At 38.0% G+C, this 16,956-nt stretch overlaps 1 protein-coding gene across 1 annotated transcript; it reads right to left on the bottom strand.

Moving 5' to 3' along the window:
* Window positions 1-2,818: 2,818 nt before the first annotated feature.
* On the bottom strand, window positions 2,819-16,442 carry rab1ba (zRAB1B, member RAS oncogene family a). Its single transcript, XM_039659139.2, has 6 exons — window positions 16,127-16,442; window positions 13,712-13,784; window positions 13,446-13,541; window positions 13,147-13,242; window positions 7,559-7,690; window positions 2,819-5,030 (listed from the first exon to the last, which is right to left on the bottom strand). Exons 1-6 carry the CDS (start codon window positions 16,138-16,140, stop codon window positions 4,836-4,838), a joined length of 606 nt encoding a protein of 201 aa, XP_039515073.1. The 5' UTR covers window positions 16,141-16,442; the 3' UTR covers window positions 2,819-4,835.
* Between the last annotated feature and the right edge of the window lie 514 nt (window positions 16,443-16,956).

The following is a 16,956-nucleotide window of genomic DNA, read 5'->3' as shown; positions in this document are numbered from 1 at the left end:
TGTAAAATGTGTAACATGTTGACGGTGCAACTGGGTTAAACTTATCTGGCTCCCCTAAATCATGAGGAAAAAACTATTATAGGACCATTAAGACTTTGCATTGTGGCATTTGAGAAATTAAAAATAGGAAAAGCACATTTCCCATTTACTGTAATGAGTCCAGAAATTGGAATTTAAGTTTAGACCCATTATTCTCAGACCATTATAGTCCTTTTAACTTTAGTACAATAACATTTATTTCATTTAAATCAAGAAAAAATTAGGGCAACAACACTAATACCATGAGGTGCATATACTTGAGAATGAATGAAATTAAGAATTTATGAAATCAATGTTTGTTTGGGGTTTTTTTTTTTTTTTACATAAAAGGAATGAGAATATTGGGGGAAACGTCTTGAGAATAATGTTGTGATGCAAAAACCATTAAAGGGATAGAAAATACTCACCCTCATGTCATTCCAAACCCATGTGACTTTGATCAATGTTTGAAACACAAAATAAGTTATTTTTATTGAAATATGATCTGTCCCGGCACTGAAAGTCCAGGAAACCGAAAATTAGAAGATCCAAAAATGTCAAAACAAATCCAGATGAATCAAGCAGTTTAATCCAAGTCTTGTGAAGAGATATGGTTGCTTTATATGATGAACAAATGTATTTTAGGCTTTACATATAAACAAAAAAATATATATTTTCATTTGAAATGTATTAATTTATAATGGGCAAGGTACAACTTAAAGTAAATTACATTTTTTGGGTGTACTATCCCTTTAAGAGTCCAGAGTCCTAAAAATAGCTTAGCTTATTTCTCTCTTCTATGGTGTGAAATCTGACTCAGACAAGCTTTTGATAGGGAAATTCACATAATCAGCAATGCAAAATTGTGTGCTGGAGAGAAAGCGAGAAATAATAAAGAGGAAAAAGACAAGCCATCAACCAGAAAACAAGTTTAAATTTAGCATCCACGTGTGTGTGTGTGTGTGTACTATACAGGAATGCTCAGATATCTTTACAATTTTCAGGGTCTCACTTATGGATTCTGATGAGCTGGCACACTGAGAAATTAGAGCGAGGGATGCTGCATTCTCTCTCTCTCTCTCTCTCTCTCTCAGGGGAGTCTGAGCAGAGCGGTACAATCCTGCATCGGACTGCAGCTACTCTAACGGGCTATAAATAACTCAAGGTCATTTGCTCACCCCTTCTACACATGCACACGCCTCCCTCCAAATGTGTCTGTGCACAAACAAAAACTGGCTCACGAGATATAGTAAATCCATCACTGAATCAAATATGACATCAAATAGCTTCTATGTATGATGTGAAGTCATACTGTGAGTCTGTCTGGAACAGTGCTGTTATTGTTAACTAGTACATTAATCAATTCGCTTAGGGTCGCAGGACAGCTGCCGCATTCACATATTCAGTGTTTTTCCAATTCACCTGCAGTTTATTCCATGTTTTTGTGAGAAAAATCTGAAGCATCCGGAGGAAATCCACGCTTGCAAAGGAAAACGTGCAAACTCGCTATTGAAATTGTTGGATACACTTCATTTTAAGGTGTCTTTGTTGCAGTTTAACTATACATTTAAGAACCAAGAATATTCAAGATTAACTAACATGTACTTACTATAAAATTAGAGTTAGTTGCATGTAATTATGCATAACTAACTGTTATTAATACAGTAAGGACATGTAACGTGTAACAAGGACATGGTAGAATAATGTTTTAACAAAATTGGGTCCCACTTTATATTAAGTGGCTTTAAGTACTATGTACTTACATTGAACAATAAGTACAATGTATTATTGTGTTCCTGTTGTATTATAAAACACTTTTGCTGCTATTGAGATGTGATACGGGTAAGGTTAGGGACAGGTGTGGTGGTATGGGTACAATGTAAAAACATGTAAGTACACAATAAGTCCATTGTAACAAACTATTAATTTCAATGTAAGTACATAGTACTAAAAGCCACTTAATATAAAGTGGGACCCAACATTGTTTTTGGCAATTGATATGAAGCTGATATAAAATAAATATTAAATGAAAAACTAATTCTAAGAATGTTATGAAAATTAAAGCTATATAGAAACATTAAATTATAAAAATGAAAAATCACAAATTACTAAACTGCCGAGAACTAAAACTTAAACACACACACACACATGTATACATATATACACACACATACAATGTGTGTGAATATATATATATATATATATATATTTATATATATAATATATAAATAAAATGCACATAATATATATATATATATATAATAGATATTTTTACACCATGTATACATATATATATACACACATACAATGTGTGTGAATGTATATATATATTTTTAATGCACATTATATATATATATATATATATATATATATATATAATAGATATTTTGTGAAAAAAGACATTTTTTTTCCTGACATTACTTTCATGACAACTAATCACATTTCCTTACCCAATTCTCATTACTATAATGCATCCAGATGTTTTAATGTTTAGTTTGTCAGTAATTCTCATTATTCTAAATAATGGTCTTCATTACATTCTACATTATACTGTAATTCAATGACGTGAATCATCCAGTCCAGACAAAATGATCTTAATCATTAAAATCGACATGAATATTTTGTGCTTCCGGGGTGAAACATGCCACGTTCAAGTTCATGACAAGTTTATGAGATTCAACTTTCAAAAATGATCAGTCATCACATTTCCAAACCAGCACAGGAAGTGATACTTACCTCGCCACCCACACGACATTACTCTTCAGTTCACACAAGAGAAAAGCAAGCAGGAAAAGTCATCTTTAAGTCTCATGTTGATCATTTTATTATATATATTTATAATATGTACAGAGAAGAGAAAACGAGATCAAACCCAGCTATGAAACAGCACTGGGATGAGCAAGCAAAAGGGGGGATAGAGAAAGAGCGTGTATATTAGACAGGGAAACTACTAAAGAGCTGCTTGCCATTTTACCATCGCCGTGTCTTAATTCAAATAACTGAGATGTGCAAATGACATGGGTAAAAAGTAAAAATGAAGACGCACATTCATAAGCAACGACCCCAACCCAACCCAACCCCATAACCCTTCATCGTTCCTCTAACCCAACACATTACCACAAAAGCGTAAATTCATAGATCAAAAGACAGCAATCAATCTGAGAGAACAGAATGCATCCAAAAAAAGCACTTGTTTAGTGTGAATGAGCGCAGGGTTTAAATGAGACTTTCACATACTGCTTATTTTCACGCAGATGAATCCACAACGGCCCCGTTTTTTAAAAAATCAAAGGAATGTTCCCAAACGCAGTTTCTGCAGTTGCCCCGTCCCAGCCATTGCACGCGCACCCATATCCCTGCTACTGCTCCCTCCAACCCCACAATACCAGTCCACTTACAAAACGTACAAGCAAATCCACCACACCACATTAGTGATGAGAATGTGCGCTTATGTCAGCGCTGTGAGAACAATTAAACTGGCTCGGTGAGTGAAAGTAATGTCACGATGGCAAGACTATCCTATTTAAGACAGAGTGACGCACTAATACTAGTGAAGTTCACAAACGATCAACATTTTCTAGATCCACGTCGTACATGATAAAACGGCCAGATCAAAAACAGGTCAAAGAGGTCGAACCATGTAGGATCCATCTTGCAACATCTGAATGACACCCTTATTTTGAGAAAGGTCCATCAGTGGGTAGATTGGAAAGCTATAATCTACGTGTACGGATATTTTTCCATTCAAGAACATGGGAGGTCATATCCGGTCTGCGACACTGGACCAGTCAATCCCAATACTCCTAGATGTAATACACAATATTCCCACACAAACGCACAGCACACTGAACCGAGCTTTCGAAAATTAAGGCCCTTTACAAATATGCTTACCGTATGTAAATAAACACAAAGCACACGCAATGCATGATGGACCATATTTTGGCAGGGTTGGCTTTAATCGAAGTCTGGCTCAATGTGATGGTTAAATTGCACACAAACCGAAGCCACAAAACTGCTGAGACCACAGGAGGAAACGACCTCAACGCGAGTCAAGATGGTGTTCAACTTGTGATGGCCGAACACTCAAAAGTAGCAGAGGTCGTTGAGGTAATAGAGGGAACAGTAGCGTTCAAGCCTAGACCCCCGTAATCCTGATTATGATCAAAAACCCAACTCTATCTGTATCGTTCCCCATTGACAGCGGTAAGCCTTTATACAATAAGCCTTCATTAGAAAAACAAAAACCTAAAGAAAACAACAAAAACAAATCAGTCTTAAAAATCACCATAGGAACAATAATATACTAGTAGGATGTGAACAAGTAGAGAATATTGCCGACTTTGTATGCGGTTGACTTCCTGTCGATTCAGCCTCAGAAGCCATGCTTTCGCACACAAAACCTCATTCAAGTGACAATGTGGGAGAGATTTAGAAACACTAGAGAGAGAGGTTTACCCTCGCTAGTCGTTTACAAGGACGATTTGAGGATCGCCCCTCATTATAGACATCTATACATGGACATATGACTGTACCAAAGTTCCACTTTTGGTACTCTGGATGTGGGCGGGGTTATTCGTGTGCACAGGGAGGTGAGGTGTCTTACAAAAGGGGATGATAATAAAAACAAGAAGACTATGATGTCATAAATGAAGCCATAAGGCTGTTAGACGTTGGCTCTTAATGCAGTGGTTCCTCCCGTGAGAATGCTGTTTTTTTGGTGTGTGTGTGAGAAAATGTGTTTGAGGGGGAAAGGGATGGTTTTGTGTGTGTGTGTGTGTGTGTGTGTGTGTGTGTGTGTGTGTGTGTGCTCGGGCTCTTCAACAGCAGCCGCCGCCAGACTGCCGCACAGGAGTGCTCTCGATCTTCAGGTTGGGCTTGTCTCCTCCAGTTGTGGCTCCAGGGCCCATGCGCTTCTTGATCTCGGCAGCCATCGTCATGAAGGCCTGCTCCACGTTTGTGGCATTCTTAGCGCTCGTCTCAAGGAAGGGGATCGCTAAAGAGTCGGCAAATTCCTGGAAGGTAAAAAGAACCAGAGTGAGACACTTCAGAACGCTTTTTATTTTGCCCAACCTCATGCTTGGCACTCATGCAAAGGCCCATTCGTACCAAGCATGACAACTGTAACAATTAAAAGACATTTTAAAAATAGTTCTAAATGTAAGAGAATAGCAGGGTCCACACCAGAGCTATAATAATAACAACGACAGAGATATTCCAACGCGTTCTCATCCTAAAGGCCCGTACACACCGGGACGGATATCAGCGCGCGTTATTCGTCAGCGCTTTTTGTGTTCACACCCAAGCGATTTTCGCTGACGATGAGCCGAGTGAACATGCAAATTCATTCCCTGACATTAGAGGGCGCCAATTTGCTCTGCAATAACACTCCATAACAGTTTTCTTTTATCAAGATGTTTGTAGTCCCTGTCGCATTTGTCTTATAGTTATTTATGTTCTAGCATCAACGAGAACAGCAGCTCTACATTCATCTTGCCTCACATCTTCCTCGTCTTATTTCTTCCTGGCTGTGTAGACGGCGACGCTACTTGGGGTAGATCATCTTCGCCGTTGCATATGTGTGCTCGGCAAGACCGTTTTGTGTTTGAGCGCCCCCCAAGTTTTGTTTTACTGTAATTTCAGAAGCTCCAAATACGTGAGCAAAAGCGCCAATCTCATTGGTCGGATAGTTTTTGACGCGGCGCATCAAACTAAAAAAAAACGAAGCCGAGGCGTTTTTTTAAAAAATTACGCTTTTACTTGTGGCGTTTTACGTGTCAGTGTGAACAATCACATTGGCGCCCTTTGTTTAGTCACGAGGCGTTAAACGTCGGCGAATAACGTGCGCAAAATTCGTCCCGGTGTGAACAGGCCTTAAGGCGTCATATAGTCAAGAAACACTTTTGAAATTTCATCTCAATTCTGTTATATTCGGTTATGGTAGGTTTAGTTCTGGGGTAGGTTTAGGGTTAGACCACTAAGAGGCGCCTTCTGGCCCATATATGTATCTACGTCTCATATTGACGCTAAAGGGTGCCATGTGCGTTGGATGTAGACGAAATGTCAAAAGCGTCAGTATATGACGTCTTGGGATGAGAACGGGCTGGATATTCAACATCATTTTTTTCCAGCTGATGAATGATAAAAATCTTGGCAGCCAATCAGAATGCATCCTGTTTTAAAGAGCCTGAGCATTTAAAGAGGCTGACGACAAAACTAACAATAAACAGAATGATAACGTGCGTTGGACGCTAATACACAGTTTATCTTTATAGTTATTGTTCTTGGTGTGAACAGGCCCACTGAAGTGCCTTGAAACGAGCAGCGGTATTCAGTGTTTTGGAGTAATTACCACTGACACAGGAAGACTGGGTGGGACATAGAGCAGCTCCTCCCCTTTTTTTAAAAAGCCAATAGCATTACATTTATATAACAACTTCGTCAGAGCCATTGAGCTCGGAAAAAAAACACATTTGACAGCTTATGAAAGCCACAGTTTAATAGATTCCCCTTTTAGATGTAATATGAAACCGTCTGTCCGGAACAGTGCGTGCGCAGCGGCGGTTTGCATGACACTAACCTGACACCAGACTTCATTCGCATATTTACACTGTCTGAATCATTCCGTCCCCTATATAGTGCACAGTGTGCCATTCACCTTGTAGAAAATAGTAAACGTGTGAACAAGCGACCGATTTCAGCAGTAGCTTCAGCAACTATTTACAATGTAGGGGGCGGAGCTTCAGACAGAAGAGCATTTGATTGGACAGAAAATCTGAGTACAGTGCAGAGGGATGTCTTTTAAATCATTATTGGCAGAAGTGAGAGACTAAGTTTTAAATGCTATACTAAAAGTAAAAAAAAAACAAAAACGTACATTTTGATTTTTTCGAGAACTATCCCAAACGTTACCTACCGGTAAATGTCGCCAGCCAAAGCCAGCATTTTTTTAGCATTTTCACAAAGTTTTCATGTGACATTTCATTCAGTAATTCAATAGGTTATGTCTGTTCATAATTTCCCACCGTAAGTGGTTGCGAGGGTGATGGTGATGCTAAAATGTTCAGAGAGGCTGTTCATGCATTGCCATGCTGTTGCTAGGGTGCTCTGGTTGGTTGCTATATGGTTACTAACTGGCCAAAACCAAAATGGGATCACTGCCAAGTCTTCATGCTATTCTGGCCTCTAAACAAGTGTGGTTCCCTCTTTCAGTGCAAGGCTATGGGATTTTTTGGCCTGTTTTTATCTGCTACCAGGTAAAGGCATAAATCAAGCCCCACCCACAATTTGACATATAATTTACATCCGTAAAACAAATGGTGCAAGATGCGTAAAATATTAGGTTGGGGGTTTATTCAAATCTCCAACAGTTAGCATGAAAAGCAGGATTAGTGATGGAAACTATTATGTTACCAATGTCACAAAAAATGGGAAGCAATTAGGCTTGTAAAAGGTCACTAGTTTTGATTAAAAAAAAAAAGGGAACTGAGATTTAAACTCAACCACTAACACAGATTAAAGATGAAGGATGAAGAATTAGTACCTTGGCTGTTGTGTAGTCCACTACTTTCTTGGTGGTGAGATCACATTTGTTCCCCACCAGAAGCTTGTTGACGTTCTCGCTTGCATAGCGGTCTATTTCCTGTAGCCACTGTTTCACATTGTTATATGATTCCTTTAGAGAGAGCAGGACAGAGAAAATAACTTTATGTGATGATAAAGCAATGTGGTTATTGTTAACTAACTAAATTTAAAAAATATCAATAAGTATTTTAATAGTACATAAATGATACTAAACTAACACTGGTATATTAAAACAAGCAGGTCATCAAGTAAGAGAGGTTTTCTGAGGATAACATCAGGACAGCATCAGTACCACAGAAATATGTGCTAAATATCTATGCGATTTGAAAATTTCCATTTTTATAGACGTCAAGACATTATATATTTTTTATTACACATGTTATATTGCGATATCTATAGAAATCTTGAAAAAAGATCCTCCGGCGTCGAATATGAATGAAACATAAATGACATGTGAGGGTTGAGCTCTCCATAATGCTCATATCGCCCTATTTGGGGTAAAAATAGAAAAAAACACTGCTCTCTAAAAATATTTGTCCGAATGAGCACACGGAAAGCCCTGAGGGATGTAAATATAATAAAACGCAAAAAAGGCGTCAGCATTTAACGGTTAATGTAACATTTTCTGTTTCAGGACTGGCAAAATAATGGTAACTCACTCTCAGTACAATGGCTGAGATAACAGAGAGACAGGTTGGTGAACAGTTTGGTATTGTCTCGTTTTGCGCTCACTGTTGATCGGCAAGTCCAGCATACTAGGGTGATTAATGAGTAGGGTTGGGTATCGAGAATCGAGTATCGATTGGAACCGGGACTAACTTTTCATTTTTCCCGGAATCGTTCAAAAGTTAAAATTTCGATTCCTAGTTTCGATATTCACAGTCCGCCGAGCGGAAGAAGAAACCGCTGAACAACACCAAAGAAGAAGCATCTTCCGGAAGTGTTGGCATAACCGCGCGAGTCGAACATGAGTAGCTTACGTCGCTGGTCCAAAGTGTGGCTTCACTTTTCTAAAAATAACGAAATCTCGGCAAAATGCTAAATTTGTGACAAAAGAAGTATTTGTGACAGAAGGAGTATTTCCTTCAGAAAGGATTACTTCCTTCAGAAATACCATTGGTTAGCAAGGTTAGCTAAACCTTTCCCAGACAGCAAACTGACATTGAATCAACGTGGAAACGACGTCTCTCATGACATTGAAACAACGTTGATTTGCTCATCGAATTAACGTTGAACCAACGTCAGATGCGGCATTCTTCAAAGCTAAATGAAATCGAAAATTGGTTTGCTTTCATAACGTTGAAACAACGCGTTGATTTCAAGTTGATTTTCCGTTAGTTTTGAAAGAATGACGCGTCTGACGTTGGTTCAACGTTAATTCGATGAGCAAAACAATGTCAGATCAACGTTGTTTCGATGTCATACTTCCACGTTGATTCAATGTCAGTTTGCTATCTGGGTTTTGACCCTGCCTCTTAAAAGAATCGGAATCGAGAATCGTTAGGAACCGGAATCGAAACAAGGAATCGGAATCGGAATCAGAATCATTCAAATTCGAACGATACCCAACCCTATTAATGAGTCATTTTAACGTAACCAAAAAAACGACCACACCGGCAAGCCATAACTTTGGTCATTTACGTGCCACATTATCATACGTAGGGCCCTATAATTTCCACGATCACGCAATCGCGGACGGAATTGCGGAATTGGCAAATTAACGCGGAATCTAGTGTTAACACGGCGGAATTTAGTGGAATTTCACATATTTGGTTTGAAATTCTGTTTTTGTGTGGGAGAAGAACATGTCTGGTGAAAATGCAGACCGGAGGAAGCAAATCTGGGCGATACAACCCCCCACCCCCTCATTTCAGCTACGATGACGAAATCAAAACAATGAAAGCATGGCAAAGCGGCTCACCACGTCTCTGCTTTCGTCTGCAAAAAAGTTAAGAAACTTAACGCTATAAGCGGTCAGTGCCGAGCAGTTCGCACATGACTTTTATGCAGTGTTTCCCACACATAGACTAATTCGCGGCCACAAAATCAATCCCGGCCAGCCACATAATACGTTTCATTCATTTTTTTAACGCTATTTTTAGTGTTAAAAAAACGCTAATTTTTACTATTATTATTAGTATTATTATTAACGTATTATTAACGCTATTTTTAACGTACTTTTTAAAACACGTATTTTGGTTTTAAATGGTGTTTTTTAATGCTATTTAAAACATGAATGTATAAAGGAAATACATCTTTCAGTTGTATTTCCTTTCCCCGCTCTCCCTCCTTCTCTCTATTAAAGTCCCCGTGAACCGGAAGTTGCAAACGATTTTTCTCCAGTGCTGTGACGTATTTCCAAGTGAAACGGAATATTGAACAGAGGGCAGGGTTTTACTCTAGCGCTCCTCCTCTCCATCTCTCGCTCATAGCAAACTAACGGTTTGAGGGGAGTGGTTAAGCGTTTCCCCACCCAAACTGTGAAACCTACGTCATCAGAAAAAGAAACCGTTCCAGACCGGAAGTAACTTTTCAGATTTTGATTAAAGATTACTAAGGTAAAACATTTTTTTAATATATATTCACTTGCACAGATTAATTGTTCACCACAAGACTAGTAATATGCACTAACAAAGTAAATAGGTTCAATTTTGATTTCACGGGGACTTTAAGGCCTCATTATGCTTTTGCGTCAACTCCACGGCGTAGCTACGTCGTCACCACTACGGCATCGTGGCCGTTTTATGCTTCTCCGTGAGGTTGTGGTGCATCGCGGTGCATTTCGCCGCCAGAACGCTAGGGGGGTTCGCGAATCTCTTTGGTTCCGTGCGCCGCGAGCGAAAGAGCGAGAAAGTTGTTTTTGCAGCTGCCAGCTGGAGCTAATCGACGTTGAATAACGAGACGACACAAACTTTATCCCCACAGAATCAACACGGATGTCCAGGGCCCGTTCCACCCATAGACAGTAAAATAAAGGTTCCACCCGAGCAGCCATAACGATACCTGTTCGGAATGACTTGAAGGATATTTTTCAGTCTCCACGTGGGACTGTGCTATGGCAGGATATTAGTGTTGGGCGATATGCTCCATTTTCATATCGTCCTATCGTCAGCCTGTGAGATCGGCGATACACGATATTATCGTGAGGGGGCGGGGCTAACTTATTTGATTATTAACTTGATTATTTAGCCTACTCATTAATTTGCTTGTTTTATTAGCCTACTTCGTTTTATATACGAGAATCTTTTTTCTATTTTGCTAGCAAAGGTGGAGTGTTTATTAATAGGATCAGGTTATTTCCTGGTATAGTGAAGTAAAAAAAAGAGATCCTAATCCTTTTGTTTGTCAACGGGAAATTTACGGACACATTAGCCTATTCTCATGCCATTACATGCAGCATTTTGGTCTATTTCTGCACGAGATGAAAACACGTTTTAATAATTACTTGGGTCAGAAAGAGTCGGAGTTTGCGATATGTGCCCCCCTGTGCGTTCTCTGCGCACTTCACATGCGCACTTCAGTAAGCACGAAGTACGCGGGTTAATGTGTTTTAAATGCCGATAGAAACAAGAGCAAGGGCCAAACGTCTAGCTGAGTCGATCGGTTTATACTTATACTTATGACTTGACTCTGATAAAGGAAACGTTTACATGACCACATGCATTGTCAAGTTTATTCAACATAATCAGGTTAAGAACGTCGTCGCATGTAAACGCGCTCTATCTCTGAAAGTGAAAGTAAAAACGGACTGCTTTCGGCATCTGCATTAACGCCGCGTTCCCTCAGAGACGACGATGATAACGGTAACTATAATACTATTTTAGTGATATTATTATTAATACTATTTAGTAATTGTATTGTTTTTAGTGTTAGTGTCATTAAACGTTTTGTTAATGTGTTACAGAAACAAATACTGACGAACAACGATGCCGTTTTCATCTTGGATCTGTAGGAAATTTAATTTTGCGTCTGTTAAAACGAGCACACTTGATAATTTGTGAATGGATCACCTTGCGATTGAATTTTGATGTGGGATGTTTTTTAGTCTGTTTTAAAAACATTCTCTAAGAGGAGTCCTCATTAGTGCGTGTGTTGTTGCAATTGTTATGAGGTGATGTCGTTGTAAATTTAGGCAAGGCAAATTAATTGTAGTTCCTAATATTCATTTAATAACAATACTAGCTTTATAATAATAATAATAGGCCTAATAATAATAATTTAATACATTATGGTAAAACGAGCCAATTATCGTATTGATATCGTCAAAGGCATCTGCCATCGGCGATATGTCAGACTATCGTCGATACACGATACTATCGTCTATCGGCACAACCCTACAGGATATAATGTGTCCCGTGGCAGACTTGGTTAGTACTGTATTATCAATGATGTAACCGTGAACATTGTATTGAAAATAAACAACAAACTGTGTTTCAAAACAAACGTCGATTTATTGATTGATTGAAGTTTATTGCGAGCAAAAAAGAAAGAAAAGAATATAGACACATATATTAACAATGAAATAAAAAAACAGTTTATTTTATCATTTAATTCTTTATTTACTTTCTTTATAAGAGTATTATAATTATCAGAACGAGGGTGCAAATGTTAAAAATAGCGCTAATAGCGGGAGGGGGAAATCAGAAAAGCTACACTCCTGAATTGATGTATAATCTGACCAATCAAAGCCCTTGCTGTCTGCGTCGCCTCGACGCGTAGTTACAAATTTTTGGAGGTGCACGTCGAGCTATGGCGGAGGGGTCGGAGAGGGGTTCGCGTCGACGGATAGGGGTCTGCGGGGGTACGCCGTCGATTCGACGCAGAAGCATAAAACAGGCTTTAGTCACGCGTCTCTCTCACATACACGTACGTCTAAGGCGTGAGCTACACTGGACGAGAGAGAGACAGAGTGTGACTTTATTAAACTTATATAAAATATCATTTATTTTACTGGACAGTTTAAAGCTCATAACCATAATTTGTTGTTACATGAAGAGTGCAGTGTTATGTTGCATCATGCAGTATTTGTCCTGAAAAGGCTACTGAGTAAATGTCTATTACCTCAATAAATTTCAGGTCATTCCTGTTTTATTTGTATCCATTTTTTAATCATTAACTTTAAAAGCACACTCTTTTTACAACTAAAATAACATTTAAAAAAAAAGAAGAAGAATTTCACAAAATTAAAATGGAAAAAACAGAATTTGGAATAGATTAAAACGGATTTCATAGGGCCCTACATACGTGTACTCTTCATTTGAAATATTACGGTAATCGCCAATACCGGTATTTTTGCCTCTGGCTTGCTTAGTTGGGGACATTTAATATTCAACAATATTATTGATCTGACTGTACTGACGCTGCTGTGTGAGAACTAAACTGAGCTGGATGATGACAAAGCTAAATAGAGATATTTTCATTTTTTTAAATATCACAGTTATCGTCAATACCGGTATATCACAACACCATTATTATTGATTTTTTTGCAAAGTGTGCCTTGTTAAATTTGGGACAAATAAGGAGGGAGAACGTCTGATGAAGTCTCACCTGATCCGTGACATCATAAACCACAATGATACCGTGAGCCCCTCGATAGTAACTGGAGGTGATGGTTCGAAATCGTTCTTGCCCTGCAGTGTCCCACTATGAGAGAGAAAGAAAAAAACAAATTAAAGAAGATCATTTATAGTAATGTCAAACCATGCATGTTTCTATTCAAGCATTTGTCCCCATTTTCACATGTACAGCGTCTAGATTTGTCTATTGTTAATGTACTGGTGTGCATACTAGTGACTGTCATGCTGTTGCAGGACTTGACAAATTCAGTGTGTAATTTATGGACTTACAATCTGTAGCTTAATGGTTTTGCCATCAAGTTCAATCGTGCGGATCTTGAAGTCCACACCTATGGTGCTGATGTAGCTCTCAGTGTATGTGTCATCCTGCAGGATCAAAACACACAAAAAGGAGAATGAAAACTTATCTGTTTACATTTGTGGATATAAATGATCTACTATAAACACATTCAGTCAATTCTATGACGTCCATTGATCTTTTAATTGATGTTTGGCAGCAAAAGCTGACAAAACAAGCCATCTGTGCCTTTACTCACAGCAAATCTCAACAGAAGACATGACTTTCCAACTCCAGAGTCGCCGATGAGGAGCAGTTTGAACAGGTAGTCGCTAAAATGGGGAAACACAGTAGCAATTTATTAACATACATCAACAGGAATGTATATAATTTCAGTTTCAGAACAAAATTAACCTTCTTATGACATTCACCGGTCAGTTATTACATTATAGACCTTATTCACATCAGCACTATCTTTGATTTGAAACGGGAATGAAAGCGAGGCTGTGAGGGATAGACATCTCTTCAGTGGGTTGTACTGGTATTTCATGAGTTTTTGGGTTGTTCTGGAGATGAAATATCTTTACGAGACATTTCAGTAGAGCAAAAATCCCAAACAACATGAGGTGTGGAAAATTATCATGCCATGGCGCTGCTCTGAAGAAGGTCTAAAAATATGTCACGTTTTATTGGATCTCTGTGTTATTTTAGCATTATTTTACTATTATAAGATTTGTTGATATTTTGATTTTTTGATTTGATTATTTTAATTTATTTGTATATATTTCTATTTAGTTTTAATTTATTTTTATTTACTGTAAAACAACTTATTTCAGCTAACTCTTTTTCAACTCTAATTTGTTTACATTGTGTAAATGAACATTTCTTTCATTAAATTTTAATACTTTTTACTGTTTCAGTTAATTTGGTTCCAGACAATTCTAATTTGTTTACGTTATATACATTGTTTTTTCAGCTTCATTTCAATTATGAAAAACAATTCATAATACTTTTATTTTTCATTATCAATGACGGCAATGCTACAGTAGTTCCATTACTGATGATAGCCTAATTATACATGACAGATCTAACAGCTTGTTTAGCTCATGTGAACATTAAACCAATTCTCTTCTTGCACACACACACCTTAAGACCAACAGCAAATATGTTTGTATTGTCAAGAGTTCTGTGTGTAAACGGACTTTTAGGAATGGAGTTAGTCCTGTTATGTTAAAATATTAACGACACTACATCTCATAGTACTTGAATAATCATATAGCAGCACACCACATCTGGCCCTCAACTGATATAATAAATATATGCCATTAGCATTGCTATAATGTTAACTGGTTTGAAAAGACTATTTGCAAGTTGCAAAATCAACTGCCATTTCCAAGAACTGACTGTGAAGAAGGTTCAAAACAAAATCAGCATAAACAAAGTATCCCCTGCCACCAGCTCAAAATACAGCTGAGAGAATCTAATTCCAACGATGACAGTCTGTCGCAATGGTTTCTGAGTGCAAGTACTAACATTAGACGAGCTGAGAAACGTTTTGTCATGTGAAGCAATCTTGACTGAGTCTATGTCAAGAGGAAAACAAGGTAAAAACAATAAGATAACATTAATCTCTGACAAGAAAACACAATTTTATTGTTTTAACGATTGAATTTTAAAGCAAGCACTCTGACAATAAAAAAACTGGATATAGTAGTGGGTTTTCAAATGTCAAAGGCTGGTGATGAACCAGATATATTTTGATATAGGCTAATACAATTTAAAAATAGACATTTTACAAATTATGGCAACTGGAATGTGCTTATTAACATTGTAAATCTATTAAATTTGCAATTCATAATACAGAAAGGAAGTGAAATTGTTTGAAAATCCTGACAGGGTCTGACAGAACAACATCGGCTCAACCAATGGCAGGAGCTTGAGGCGGGGACTATCTGTTCAACTGACCAATGGCAACATGTTTGTGGTCTTTGTTGCCAGTGAATTAGCATTTGAAATAGTGCTGATAGATATAGAGAGCAAGCAATAAATTTCATTTTTTCCATCACTGGGTAGTGGGTATCCATGCAATATTCATAATTAACTTCCCTTCGAGTGATAACACGTCTTCATTTATACAGACCAATAAAGCTGACCACATGCTACTAAGAAATCAGGAAAAACACTAGGCTTCTCCTCTTCGTGACCTCGTCCAGCTGTAATGCTGACATTCAATTCACAGGCCTAGTGAAAAACACATGACTCTTGAATGCCTCACAAGCTCGAGTTGTGAATGGTTCAAAGCACCGTGTGTATAATTAGGCGATATGCAATATTGACAGCTGGATTCAGCCTCACTACAAACTAATGACGTCACTCAGTCGCAACACACCACACCAAAAATTACGTCACGCAGTACGGCAAATGCAGAAATTACGTGCTATAAACCCCAAATAGCGACGGGTTTTAATTTAAGACGTTTAATAACGAACAATATCATCATTTAGAGTAGGAAACTTTCTAAATAGAGGCTTTAAATGAGTAAATATCCTCTGAATTCGCAGTTAAAACACCGGACGTTGTTAGCCGTTAAGGCTAGACAAAGCTACACGCACTGACGCTTCATGTTATACAAACACTGACATCCGCAACACAAGTCCAGGCGTCAAATACTCACTATTCTGGATTCATGGTGTGTTTTTGTCGTTGTCGTTGTGTTCAGCAGGAGATCGGACTCTTTTCTCTGCGAGCAGACGCGATAATGATGAAGAGGATGACTTGTACGTCTGGAATACCGAGAAACTGGGGGCCGCTTTCTCTGATTTACCCCCTCCAATCACACCTCGACACTGTCTTCTCGTTTGATTCAGTCACTTGACGGGCATTACTGGCCATATAACGCAAAACACTGTTATTTTGTTCTGCTTTCTTCCTTCCTTCCGATCTGCCCCTCGCTCGAAGTACAAGATGGCTGCGCAGGTGCGGCAGTGACATCAGATGACGTGGCATTACGGACTGATCTCGAAGACACATCCCAGAGATTCAAGATATTCTGGAAATAGGCCTATTTCAACTTGGATTAAAAAAAAAAATTGTATATCACACTTGGTACCTTTGTGCTCAAAAGTGACGGAAGCATTAAAATGTAACTTTTTTATCTCCAGGAAAATCAATGCAATATATTTTTGTTCAATAATATTTTTTGATTATTATTTAGAATTTTGAGGGGATTTTATAATGCTATGCAATATTTATATAAAAAATCATTAAAAAATTTTTTTAAAAATGAATTGTTGATTTTATTACTCTGTTACAATAGAGTCTGCTCTGTCTATTTTGCATACAAAATGTTTTGGAGATTAACCCCTTCGTTGCTGTGTGTGTTTTTTGTTTGTTTGTTTGTTTTGTTTTTGTTTTTTGTATCATGGTTGATTAGTAGTTTGTACCACTAAAAGATTCTCTTTGTATTTTTTTTTTTTTTTAGTTTTGTAGTTTTTGTATTTTTTC

Source organism: Pimephales promelas, chromosome 1, assembly GCF_988280905.1.
Source record: "Pimephales promelas chromosome 1, fPimPro1.hap1.1, whole genome shotgun sequence".
NCBI classification, from domain to species: domain Eukaryota; kingdom Metazoa; phylum Chordata; class Actinopteri; order Cypriniformes; family Leuciscidae; genus Pimephales; species Pimephales promelas.
This window is presented reverse-complemented; position numbering and strand designations above follow the sequence as displayed.